We start from the raw sequence: 12,410 nt of genomic DNA, 5'->3' as shown, positions 1-12,410 counted from the left end.
CAGATTTTAAAAAAACAATGGAAATGTTTTTTTATATTGGTTATATTGGTTACATACATGTCAAAACTGATCAAATTGCATACTTCAAAAATATGCATTTTATTGTTCTTCAATTTTACCTCAATAAAACTATGGGGGAAAAAAAGATTGGACTTGTAGCTCAGTGGTAGAGCATTTGCCTAGCATGCGTGAGGCCCTGGGTTCAGTCCCCCGTACTGCAAAAAATAAGCACAATCCCATTATGACATCTAAGTAAAAACAATTAATTCCTTAAAATCTTCAAATATCTGGTTATCCAAACAAGGCCCATATCTTTCAAACGGTTGATGTGTTCTTTAATTTTTTAGGTGTGGAAGTGGGGAAGTACTGGGATGGAACTCACTGCATTACATCTCTAGCTCGCCTTAAAAATTAAAAAATTAAAAAACCTGACAAGAAGAACTTAGAAGAGGAAAGGTTTACATGGACAGAGTCGTAGTGCATGGTCAGCCGACTTCACCGCTCAGGTTCCAGGTGAGGCAGCGCATCATGGGGAAGGGCCTAGTGGAGGAAAGCTGCTCATGGTGGCGCAGGAAGTGGGGAGGGAAAAGGGACCACAGGAAGACCAGCCCATCCAGGACGCACCCCCAGGGACCCACCTCCCTCAGCCACACCCCGCCTGCCTATGGTTTTCACATCAGTCCATTTGAACCAGGGTGGATGGATTGGGTTAAAGGTCTCACAATCGAATCATTTCATCTCTGAATATTCCTGCATTAACAGACAGTTTTGGGGGGACACCTCATATCCAAACCCTAACCACCCTCCTGCCTACATGGCCACTTGGCGATCACTCCATGGTGTCCTCAGAAAAACAGGTGAGAATCAAAACAGAAACTTCAAACTGAAGCTCAGGTGGGAAACAATTCAGTCTCAGATAAGACAGGAAATGTGAAAAAAAATATTCAATCCAATTATATCTGAGCAAGCACGACATTTGGGTGAGCAACTTGGGGCAAATATCAGCGAGAGGCCTACCAAACCACAGCCAGCACCCGAAAAATGAACAAGCGCAGAATGCAAGATTCAGGCAGGATCAGTCTGGAACAATGACTCAGAAGACCAGGAGAACATCCCCCCAAGGGCTTGACACCCCACAAAGACCCAAGCAAAGCAGCGTCGTGTAGAGGGGTGATGGATTTAAAGGACCCAGCTAAAAGTGCGGCTTGTAGTGCTATGGGAAAAAATTAAGATCCTCTCCAAACACACACACACACACACACACACAGTTTGTTTGGTTTTTTAAAATTAGAAATTACAAGAAATAAACCTACTAAAAATTGAGTAATTGTCATGGAGGAAAAGCTGAAGGTGACCACTAGAAACATGAAGTAAAAGAATCAGACAGAGGAAAGTATCCAGCAGCCTTTGGGCTGAGAAGGCTGAAGTTACTCCAGTGGAATATAATTTTGCATAAAATTGAAAAGGAAAAAGTTGTCAAAAATGTTCGAAAAGGAACTTTCTCTTTTTATTTTCTTTTGCCCCTAAAAGTAGACTCGAATATGCAGCCAAAAAAGAACACAAGAACCATCATGATACACTGAGAGTGCTCATGGAATCAATCCATCAGTAACTTCCCACACCACTTTATTTATATCTTATGAAATCAATGCCATCATAGGTTGCACCTTAAAATGTAAGTTTTAGTAAGACGAAAGCCACCACGCACAAAGTTAGGACAAGGAAGCTACATTTATACTTTTCCAGGATATCCAGCTAAATCTCCCATATCATGAAACAAAGGACAGACACCCAAATAATACTGGCAAAGAAAATGAACCTGCAAGAGGAGAGGGAATCTAACAGCCGACAAACGAGAGAAACTGAGCCACCTCCTACCTAATCAGGAAAATACAAATGAAAAAAACGTGCACCTCCTCATCCGTCACTTTGACAAAGTCTGGCTGGGCGTGGGGAGGTGGCTCGTCTCATCTGCTGTTAGTAGGAGAATACATTCATATTCAGCCTCTTACAAAGGCAATTTAGCTGAGCCTATAAACGAGTACACATTGATTCCCTTTGCCTCAATGATTCCACATTTTTGGGTTTTGATACAATTATGTAGAATTCCAACATAAAGTATATAATCATTATCACAGCCTCTTAGAAAAGTGAACAATTGAAATAACCTAAATGTCCATCAGAAGGGGATGGTTTAAATATTATGGTACCTAGGGCTGGGGATGTGGCTCAAGTGGTAGCGCGCTCTCCTGGCATGCGTGCGGCCCGGGTTCGATCCTCAGCACCACATACAAACACAGATGTTGTGTCCGCCGAAAAAGCAAAAAATAAATATTAAAATTCTCTCTCTCTCTCTCTTTAAAAAAAAAAATATTATGGTACCTATATCAATCTCGTGGAATAGCATTAAGCTGCTTTAAAAAAACAAAGTTCATGTACATGTTTTAAGGTGAAAAGATCTCTAAGATTTCCACTTTTAAAATAAGTGGCAATATAAAATGCTGAAAAAATGTACAGTATCATCTCATTTATTATAAAATGCATTTATGATAACAAGTTATATAGACAAATGCACAGGAAAGAGAAGACGTGACCAGACTTCTCACAGACCTGGGACTGGAAGCTGAAAGTGAGTGAGAAGGGAATTTTTTCCCATTGTATACTTCTATGCTGTTTGAAATTTTATGAGCAAGGTTGTATAGTGTATTCCTTTTGTAGACATAAAAAACATTAAGTCTTGTTATTTTTGAGCCCACTACAGAGGAAAAGATAGAATTTCTATTGTTTTTCTTGTCAGAGGTAGGACCTACCCAGAAACAGAAAACTAAAGTGAAAATAAAACTCGGCCTGCACTAGCTTTTCTCCTCATGGGCCCTATCTCTCTTTTTTTTCCTTTGATCAGGATAAACAGAGAAAGAGCTCAGACCCCGTCAGCACAGGGACAGCCCCGGATCTGACAAAGCTGGTCCCCTGCAGGTGCTGGACCATAGCACCCCAGGCTCGCTGGCTTGAAAAGATGCCAGATGTTTACCCTGGAGCTTGTGTTGCCCCACCTACCCTCTTTGAAGTGACCTGTGAAAGGTGGAGGGAGGTGGGGGAGGACTGGGAGCATTCAGAGGTCATGGGAAATGGCCAATCCCTGCTGGGAGGGACAGAGTCCCCGCCACTGAGAAGCAACTGCAAAACAAGAAACTCGTGAGTTCCTGTGCTTCGTGGTGAGCTGCACTCACATCGACAGCCGTCCTGCTCCTTTAAAAAAATCCCTCTTCCTCTTTCTTAGCTCTTACTTCATCTAGTGCAGACCTTGCTCCCATGGAGCAGGACTGAGCCACAGTACCGCCTTAGACCCCGGCTGAACTCAAGCAGCACACGGCCAGAGACAGAAGTCCAAGGGAGAAGAGAGACTCACCTGGTGCTCGGGTCGCCAGCCCCGTCTGCCATCCTCCTGCCCTGGACCTGCCTGGGTCTGGGAGGGTGACCCCTTGTCCCTCAGTGTCCCCCGCCTGTGTCCAGTGTGGCTGCCCGACCCTGAGCAGGAAGTGGGCCCTTGGATTGACTCACCAAATAGCGCTCCGCCCCGTTGGGGAAAAGAGAAGTGAAAGTATTTGTTCGACCTCTGATGAGCCACTGCCAAGCTAGTCCTCCCTCCTCCCTCGGCCCACGGGCTCCCAGCTCTCCTGAAGTGTAGCAGGAGGATGAAGGCCTGCAGGGCAGGGAAGGGGACCCCAGGGACAAGCAGGGCCACTCCCAGGTGTCCCCTCTGTCTGTCTCTAGATGATAGTCCTTATCAATTGTGTCCCCTTCATGACTAAGCACGCCTGTGCCTGTGCCTGTGCCTGTGCCCGTGGCTGTTCCTTACAACCAGAGACTTAGTGAGTCCCAGCGTGTCTACGGCAGATGCTTCTTCCAGGAGGGAAAGCTGGAAACTTCTCTCGGGCCAATGGGGGAGACTGGACTAAACGCAGGAAGGTCCTGACGTTCAGACCAGAGCTGGAGAGAGCTGACGTGCTCAGCCTTACAAAGGAGGCAGAATACTCTTCGCATTCCTAGACATCAGTCAGAGGCAGGGGAGGTCTCTCCAAGCCCCTGGGGGCCACATGCTGAGCCAGGTTAGGGCTAAGGCTGACATTTTAGATGCAAGGGTATAAGGTGCCTTGACCGTGAGCTGCTACACATCAGCAAGGGCTGAGGAAGAGACGCTGTGTATCAAAGAAGTCACTGGACCTCTCAGTGGAGGAGGATGGAGGAAGGAGCCCAGGTGGTCTAGAAGTGAAAGGGCAGGGGGACCCAATGGGGGGATCTCTGCCTCCCAGTTATGCTTGTTTGGCTGGGGCACGGTCAGGGATGCAGCCAGCAGCCAGGGTGTGCAGACTCCAGGGCCAGGAGGGGATGGGCAAAGGGCAGAGGACTCAGGGGCTGGAAGTGGCCAGAGCTCGAAAGTGATAGTTTCATACCATGGTCCACCGAACCCGACTCCTTCTGGTGGTGAGCAAGGGTGCTTGACACTGTGGGGGGAGGACGGAGGTTCCTACCGTTGATCCACTTTTCTTTCCCCAGAAGAGTGAGCACCAAACTGATGGGGCGGATTCCAGGCACTGATGAGGACATCTTTTCCAGTGGGCAGGGCCACTGTGCCTACAGGTACATACTCGTGCCGACAGGTACAGACACCGCCACCCCACATGCGCTTTCTCTCTGGGGCAGAGGGGCTGGTAAGCTGAGCCTCATTGGGCGCAGGTGTCCTCTGTCCGGTCTCTAGGGGGCAGGGTGGGCCACACGAGCCCTGGCACAGACTTCACCCTCCTGTCCTGGCGAATCCCCCGGCCATCCCCGTGTAGTAGGCTGGCCAGAGCCAGTGCAGAGCTGGGCGCTGATGTGAACATGCCAGGCCTTCTCTGTGTCTGCTCGAGATCCAGGAGCCTGGAAGCCAGGGAGCAGGAGAGCAGCAATTGAGGAGGACCCAGGGCAGGGGAGTGACAGAGAGATGGCTTTGGGAGCTTCACCAAGAAGAGCTGGGACCTCCGAAACAGGGGATGGGAGGGTGATTCCCCAGCCTGGACACCCCTTGGGGACAAGAGATCTATCTCTGAGACAAGGAGTCAGCATCCCAGCCTGGAGTTTGAGGGCAGGATGCAACCCCAGCAGCTGTGGCCACTGGGACACAAGTTTGGAGAGTCTGGCCTCCCTCCTGTGGGTGGGCACATGGAGAGTGAGTGCGGGGGCCTCCCGAGTCTCCTGCTGGGAGGCAGCTCATGGATCAGCACGACACACCTGCCCCCTCCCTTCTTCTGGGGCAGATTCTTTGACTAGAGCTTGGTGGGTGGGAGTGTCCCCTTGTCGAGCCTCTCCATAGCCATCCACCTGCAGAGACTGGGGCTCTATTAACACCCCCAAGCTGGGTGCACAAGGACAGGGTCCAGCGTGGGGCTAGGGCCATGTGGTTGACTGGAGCAGCTTGAGACCGTGTAGATAAGTCCAATTCTGAGATTCGATTTGGGGAATCACTTTATTACCACACACCTAAGAACGTCCCCAATTCCACTTTCATCAGGAATGAAGGAGGTTTGTTGACCTCCTTTTTGCCCATCTCTCAATTGGGTTAGAACTCAGGTGGGGGGAAAGTATGGCATGTGGGGGGCCTCCTGCCCCTAAATATGTTTAGCCCATGGTCTGTGTCTCTCCCCCCAGTTCTCTCCTACCTGAGCCCCACATGGGTGAAGAGTCTGAGGATCAGAACCCCTTGCAACTATGTCACCATGATGCAATTATCCCCCTGGCTTAGTGGGTACTCGGCGGCTTTTAAAGACTGTGGTAAGACTGAGCCTCACTCCTTCCCCACCCTGCCCTTTGCTTGACAGAACTTCAGCGATGGGCTAAGGGGTGTAGAGCTTTGGTCACTCCAACCCGCAAAGTTTGCAAGATGCAAGAGGGATGATTAGAGGTGGAAAGGATTATTTCTATGGAAGAAGAGAATGTATGGGGAAGGGATGGATAGGAAGAGAGAGAGACCATTGCAGAAGAGGAATGGGTTGAGGGTGAGGGGTTCTGAGGAGTGAAGAAGGGAAGGGAAGCACTGGAGAATGTGGGAGGTCCATCTGGCCACCTTCTGAAGGTCTGGGGTCCAGCCACGAGAAACACCTCCACAGAAGCCCTCAGTCCTTGTGCGGCATAAGGGAGGAGGTTGGCCCAGCCACATCTCCAGTCCCCACCTGCGATCTGCATCATCACCCGCGGCCCTTCAGTTTATCCTCTGTTGTAGCCACAAGTGAACAAGGACCGCTGTATCCTGTTCCCTGATTACTGGTGGCAGAACCAGGATCCCCAGAGTCCAGTGACACTACTCTTGCTTCTTTCCTATGGTCCCCAGGCAGCAAGGGTGGGCACAGACTGACCATGTGCAGCAGAGTCCCTCTCCCATCAGCCCACAGCCCACCTTACTCCTGGACTTGGCTCCAGCCAAGTCTACACTTCCCTCTAGTGGCCTAACCCAGTATTACAGTCTCCTTACACCTAGGTTCTTTTGTCCTTTGTTGGAAACAGAAATCAAGAATCTTTCTCTTTTCAAAAACAACCCAAATGCCTTGATATTTGTAGTAGAAGCTCTGTTATTTCATTCTAAATAAAGGTGAACCAACTAAGAGATTGAGTTCGGGAAGTTTTAATATTTGACAGTTCATGAGCATATCTGGGCTTGTGGTCTAGCAGAGACCTCCTGATTCAAATCCCGAGGGAGGTGCTGCCATCTGGGCCATCCATCCTTGAGGGAGACCTCTGTCTTCCCAGAAAGCTGAATCCCACCTGGGAGCACCAGGGTGGCCCTTCCTTCTCCACCTCCCTGGAGGCTGAAGCCCTCAAACCTGCCCACCTCCCTCCCCTGAGGCCCCCGCAGCATAATCCTGAGGTCCTTTCCAAACATGTAGATCTTGTCATTTAAAATGTGTTTAAAACATTCAATAAGCTACAAAAACAGATGGTGCAGAATGAGCTTTTAAAGGAAGGCCTGAGAGGTTCTAGGAGTGGGTTACGCTGAGAAGTTCAGGAAATGCCTTGCCCAGTCCTGCCTCAAGCACCCTGGTCTCCCTTGGGGTGGCCCTCACCTTCCTCTACCATTCAGTGTCCTCTGACTCCTGAAGGGACGGAAGCAAAACGTCTTAGCTTCACCCAACTCTTGCTAACTTAGGGTCCTACTTCTCTGACTGAAAAACAGCAACCTGCTTCAGAGTTCATAATTTTTTATATCCTGGGGATTCCCCGGGGCAGCTTGCTGTGGTCGTGGGCACCAGTGAACACTCACGGCCAACACTCGGAGATCTGGATCAGGATGGCTCCGTGCTGTAACACCCGACAAGAAGGAACTAGGGCTGCTCTCAGAGAGGGGGAGAAACACTTCATCCTAGTTAGGGTCAAACTGGCGCCTCTTGGGGAGCCTCAGGGGTCTATTGAGCTGGATGCCCCAGAAGCAGAGGAAACAGCATGGCTGCCGGAACTGGAGGAGGAGGCAGTTGGGTTGCACAGCCACTTGAATAAAAGTGAAGCCTTTGACAAAACGGCCATTGCTAATGTTTCTGCAAATCCCTCCAAACGTCCATTACTAAGAGTGGTGAGCCAGAATGACCTCTGGACTTATCGGATCCTGGGGGAGCCAGGTGAGGCGTGCGTGGTCAGAGATGGCCTCCACCAAGCACACGGAAGGAGACCACTGGTAGCTGCCTTCCACTTGTTCCAGCTCGTAAGTGGGTGCTTTTATTCAAGTGGGTGGCATGTGGTAGGGACCTCAGTGTTGCTGAACAGAATAAAAGATGTGGTGGAGAAGGGAAGGGTAGCTTCATGAAGACTTAGTGGTTAGGGGACAGGAAATGAACTGTCCTAAGGAGACTCGATCACGGAAGAGGATCAACCCAACTGTCCCTGCATAGAGGACTTGGCATCCTAAGAATATTCATCCTAAGTGTATTTCTAATCAGCGCTGATGTATACCTGCTGTCAGCATCTAGGGGAGATGTACGGGGAAGAGACGGAGGTGGCCTTACCCACGGAAGCACTTGCTAGAAAATGTGGTGGGCAGGAGCTGGCCAAGTTGGAATACCTGGGAACCGGTGTCCAGGGTCACAAAAATTCCACAGAGTATAGATTTGCACAGAGCATAAATTGGCCTTTATATCCGACCAACCATCAAAGTTCTGGTTTAGGGAAACTCCAAAATAAAGCATAACGAGCTCTCCCGAAGGCCACAGAGGTCTCTAAACTACTGTACTGTTCCCCTGCCTGGTGCACGTGCTTCTCACAGGTACAACACTGCACTTGTGAAGCAGGTGGGCACCCAAAAGGGCCCCAGCACAGGCCAACCACTGGGTCTAGACAGGTCATGAAGTGGACCTGGGAACACAGGAGGGTGGCCCAAGGGCTCTAGCAGGTCATTGGTGCCCTGCTGTGCTGAGCATCCTTGTCTCACATGGCAACTAGGCTTATCAGGTAAAGGCAGGCTCCAAAGCCAACAGGTGGAAGAGCTCCTCGGGAGCAGGTGGCCTCCAGGGTCTGCTGGTACTGTGGCTTTGGGGGGAAATGCTTGGCACAGTTGTGTTAGTTCTCAAAACAACGACATTCAAGTTGCAAACTCACCCATCTCACTTGCTACACACCCATTTTCTTGGAGTACTAAGGAAAAAAACAGTAAGTTCTCTGTCATCACGTGCCAGTTCTCAACCTCTAACCAGCTCAGGATGGCTGGTGGGCTCAGTTTACTTGGTGACTTGCTTCCTCCAGAGAGAATGGAGACCCGTCTGCCCTTTCCCACACATACCGCCTATGGCCTGTGGCTCCCTCTCCTGTGGATAAATCTGGGAGGTTTTGAGCCCGTTGAATGTGGGGTCACGGTAAATGAGCGGCCCATGTGTATCCAAGGACTCGGGGTTGAGTATGACGACAATATGATATCCCTGAACGTTGCCTACAAGAACCAAGTATTGGGAGTTGGGTTCTTACCACTGAGCTGTTTTGGCAGGAGGGGCCTGGATTTACCATTTATTGTTCAGACAATGTACAATGCAGGAACCCAAGGACTATTTCTTGTCTTTCCTGAATAAACACAAAGTAAATAAAGACAACCAGTTGGAATCTACAGAACTCAGGCCACACGTCTACATGCTACCTACATGTGCCTCAGGCTCGGTCTCATTCTCACAGACCCAGAGAGGATGAATCTAGAACACACAGACCTTGTCTGAAGCAGTGTACACTCTTCCAGTCCCATATACCATGAGGTTCAGGGCAAAATGTGAATGAAGAGATCAGGAGAGAAATTTCTAATTTTGATGCAATATAGAAACAGGTGGTTTCGTGTCAGATGAAACATTGTAGACCAGAGAATCTGAACGTGCCTGTTATTGAAAGGTCTGGCAGCTCTGATTAGTTCATTGTTCTGTAGCCCCCAACCCCTCCCACCCCACCCCCCGTGTCCCATCAGCATCTACACTGACTGGATGGGTAGCTAATTGCCATCTCTTGCTTGAACCAAAACAGGAACTCTATTTTAGCAGGTGATTCTGGTGGTTAGGCTCAAACTACACTCTTGGTCTGTAGTAGAAAAAGCTCAGCCCCAGATCTGACAGATTTCAGTTTGCCACAGGTATCAGCCACAGACTAGGGAAGGGTTTACACACACATTTTCTATGACCCTCTCTTTTTGGACATTTTCCCCTCACTTCCCAGAAAGCCTGGTTACTCTGGGCTCTTCCCCTGGCTCTTCCAAGCAGAAAGAAGAGCTTCCTAACAAAGTTTTAGGCCACCAAGCAAGAGTGTGGCTGTTCTTAGAGGAAGAGGAAGTGGATTCACTACAGGCTGCTTCCTTCGAGTTTCGACTTCCCCCCAAAGTTTCGATTTCTCCCCAAAGCCCGCCTGCTTGTGTTCACCTTTCAGAAGCCTCAGGCAGCTGGTTTTTGAGTAGTGTCCAGAGTTTCTAGCTAGTTTGGAACTTTGGAGGGGAAATCCTAGCATGCTTCAAATCCTTGAGTCCCTAAAACTTACCTACATGTCATGTCTCTGAGTCTTGGTAAGGTTTACCTCTCACACCCACAGTACCTGTGATTTACCCAAGGCATTCAGAATACTCAATACTTCTTGCTCATCAGATCCATGACCACACTGTGATCCGTACAGTGGGCCAATGTAGTGTGTTCCAGCAGCCAGAGGAGCTCTACTGTTACAGAAAGCAGGAGAATTTCTTTGCCCTAGTACAAGTATACTGTTGTCTGACCCACGTAACTGTTGTGTCCTGATGACACATTCAGGAGCTGGGAAAATGACTGCCGACTGGATTCAGTACACCCATTCTGAGATGGACATTACCTGACACCCATACACTCTAACAAGGGGGCCAGGATGGCTCTGTGTCCCCAGATATTTGCATCAACTCCAACCCTGTGTTCAACAACTCTTGAAATATCTGTGTGTTTTTCTTTCCCTGACATGTGGTTATTTGAACAAATGGCCATAGATCCCTTTGGGGAAGAACTGAGGGAATCCTACTACTTACCCTCTCAAGGTTCTTTCTTCTGAAAACTTGCCCTCACTTTTATTGGAAATGATCCTCATGAGAACTGGCTAAACTGAGGTAGCTATCTATCATCTTGTGCTCCTCTATTTCAAATCACTTTTGATGATGTATATGAAGTAATATCCTCATTGGCTGAGGAACACAGTCACTTCCCGGATGAGTCTTTCCATTGTAGAGCAGGGTCACGCTAGCATGTCAATGTCCCTCGGCTTTTGTTCCCCAGAGCCTGCCACAGCAGTTTGGGCATCTCTACCTTCCACTTCATTTAATATGTACCACAGTTATTCTAAGCCTGAAATAGCCACCTGGGGCATACAGAATCACTACCATCATCCCCTGCCAGGTTGATTAAAGTCTGTGGCACAGAAGAGCTCTCCTGTATCAACAATTCCCCCTTATTTAGTTTTACATCTTACCTTTCTTGATCCAGGATCTACTACCAATCTCCTAGCTCCTGTTGGTAATGTTGGCCAACCTCCATCTCCTTTGAAATATAAACCCTCTTTCAACTTGCAGCCCCACCCATAGTTTGTCCAGTTGGGTCATGCAGAGAGGCCTCTGCATGCTTAAAGTCTTCATTTAAGCAAGATGGGGATGGGTGTAGTTCCCTCTTCCAACAAGGGGAAGGGGGATTCTTTTTCATGACAAGTGGTTCAGAGGGTATAGTGGTTCAAAATTCTCATGTGCATCTACCTTGATAGCCCCATTTTGAGTTTCAGGGCCTTGAATTTGGCATAGAGACCACCTGAGCTTGGAATCCAGTCCTTTTTGGAGTTCTGCCATTCTTAAAACCAGGACCTGAAACAGGCCTGAACTTCCTGTCTGCTTTCCAGATGCAAACATAAGGGCCTCTTGGCTTTAGGTTGGCGATTAATAGATCTAAACCTGATATTTATGCTTATCAATATATTAGCAATAGCCACCAAACCCAACATTTCTTATAGTTACCTTTTCTCCCTTCTTAAATGCCAAATTGCACCAGCTAGTGTGCCTCTTTTCCTGTAGCTCATCTGGCTTTCTACAGTAGAAAGTCTGGCAACTGTCCTGTTATAACATCCCAGGGACTACCAATATCTACCTATCACGGGGCTGGGGGTGTGGCTCAAGCAGTAGCGCGCTCGCCTGGCATGCGTGCGGCCCGGGTTCGATCCTCAGCACCAGACACAAAAAAACAAAGATGTTGTGTCCGCCGAAAACTAAAAAAGAAATATTAATAAATACTCTCTCTCTCTTAAAAAAAAGTTAAAAAATATTCACCTATCACCATTCTGCGAGACAGTGATCCACCTCCAGGATCATGTTCTTAAGAGTTTGTTTTCTAGGACCACTACTTAGGGTGGGTCCCTGCTGTGGTTTGGATCTGGAATGTCCCGAAAAGTGCATGCTTTGAAGGCTTGGCCCACAATGAAGCAATGTTCAGAGGGAATCACTTTGGAGAAGTGACTGGATCGCGAGGGCTCTGATCTCATCAGAGGATTGATTAGTCAGTCGGTAACTGAATGGACTGCTGAGAGTGGGGGCAATTGCAGGCAGCAGAGTCTGTTGGAGGAAGCAGGTCCTGGGGGTATGGCTTAGAAGGCTATTCCTTGTTCCTGGCCCTGTTCTCTTTCCTCCTTCTCTCTCTGCTTCTGAGTTGCCACAAGCTGAGCAGCCTTCCTCGGCCATGTTCTTCCATCATGATGTTCTGCCTCACCTCAGGCCTGGAGCAGTGGAGTCCGCTGACCATAAACAGAAACCTCTGAAACTGCAACCAAAAGAAATCTCTCCTCCTCTAAGTTGTTTTTCTCAGGCATTTGTCACAATGATCAAGAAAAAAAAAAATTAACACAGTCCCCTAGAAGCAGAGTCTGAGATGAAG

At 48.6% G+C, this 12,410-nt stretch overlaps 1 protein-coding gene and 1 long non-coding RNA gene across 22 annotated transcripts in view; one reads left to right on the top strand and one right to left on the bottom strand.

Annotated features, from left to right (window-relative positions):
* LOC124089757 (nuclear body protein SP140-like protein) overlaps nucleotides 1-3,548 on the bottom strand; it is a 98,383-nt gene extending 94,835 nt beyond the window's left edge. For 14 of the 21 annotated variants that reach the window (XR_009226316.1, XM_046439987.2, XM_058577542.1 and 11 more), the window contains exon 1: nucleotides 3,410-3,545. Coding sequence is in view for 14 of the 21 variants with exons in the window: in XM_046439987.2 (XP_046295943.1) it covers nucleotides 3,410-3,441 (32 nt within the window). In the remaining 7 variants the exon portion in view is untranslated. Of the gene's footprint in view, nucleotides 1-2,210; nucleotides 2,278-3,409 lie in introns of those variants that run through there. The other 7 variants (XM_058577527.1, XM_058577532.1, XM_058577533.1 and 4 more) reach the window with 5 other exon arrangements.
* Nucleotides 3,549-3,558: 10 nt separating this feature from the next.
* On the top strand, nucleotides 3,559-6,638 carry LOC124089761 (uncharacterized). Its single transcript, XR_006850849.2, has 3 exons — nucleotides 3,559-4,258; nucleotides 4,558-4,641; nucleotides 5,689-6,638. It is a non-coding gene; the product is annotated as an uncharacterized LOC124089761 (long non-coding RNA).
* Nucleotides 6,639-12,410: the final 5,772 nt, after the last annotated feature.

The sequence above is a fragment of the Marmota monax genome, unplaced genomic scaffold (genome assembly GCF_021218885.2).
Source record: "Marmota monax isolate L192 unplaced genomic scaffold, Marmota_monax_Labrador192_F-V1.1 WCK01_AAM20220418_F8-fsc00041, whole genome shotgun sequence".
Classification (NCBI taxonomy): domain Eukaryota; kingdom Metazoa; phylum Chordata; class Mammalia; order Rodentia; family Sciuridae; genus Marmota; species Marmota monax.
This window is presented reverse-complemented; position numbering and strand designations above follow the sequence as displayed.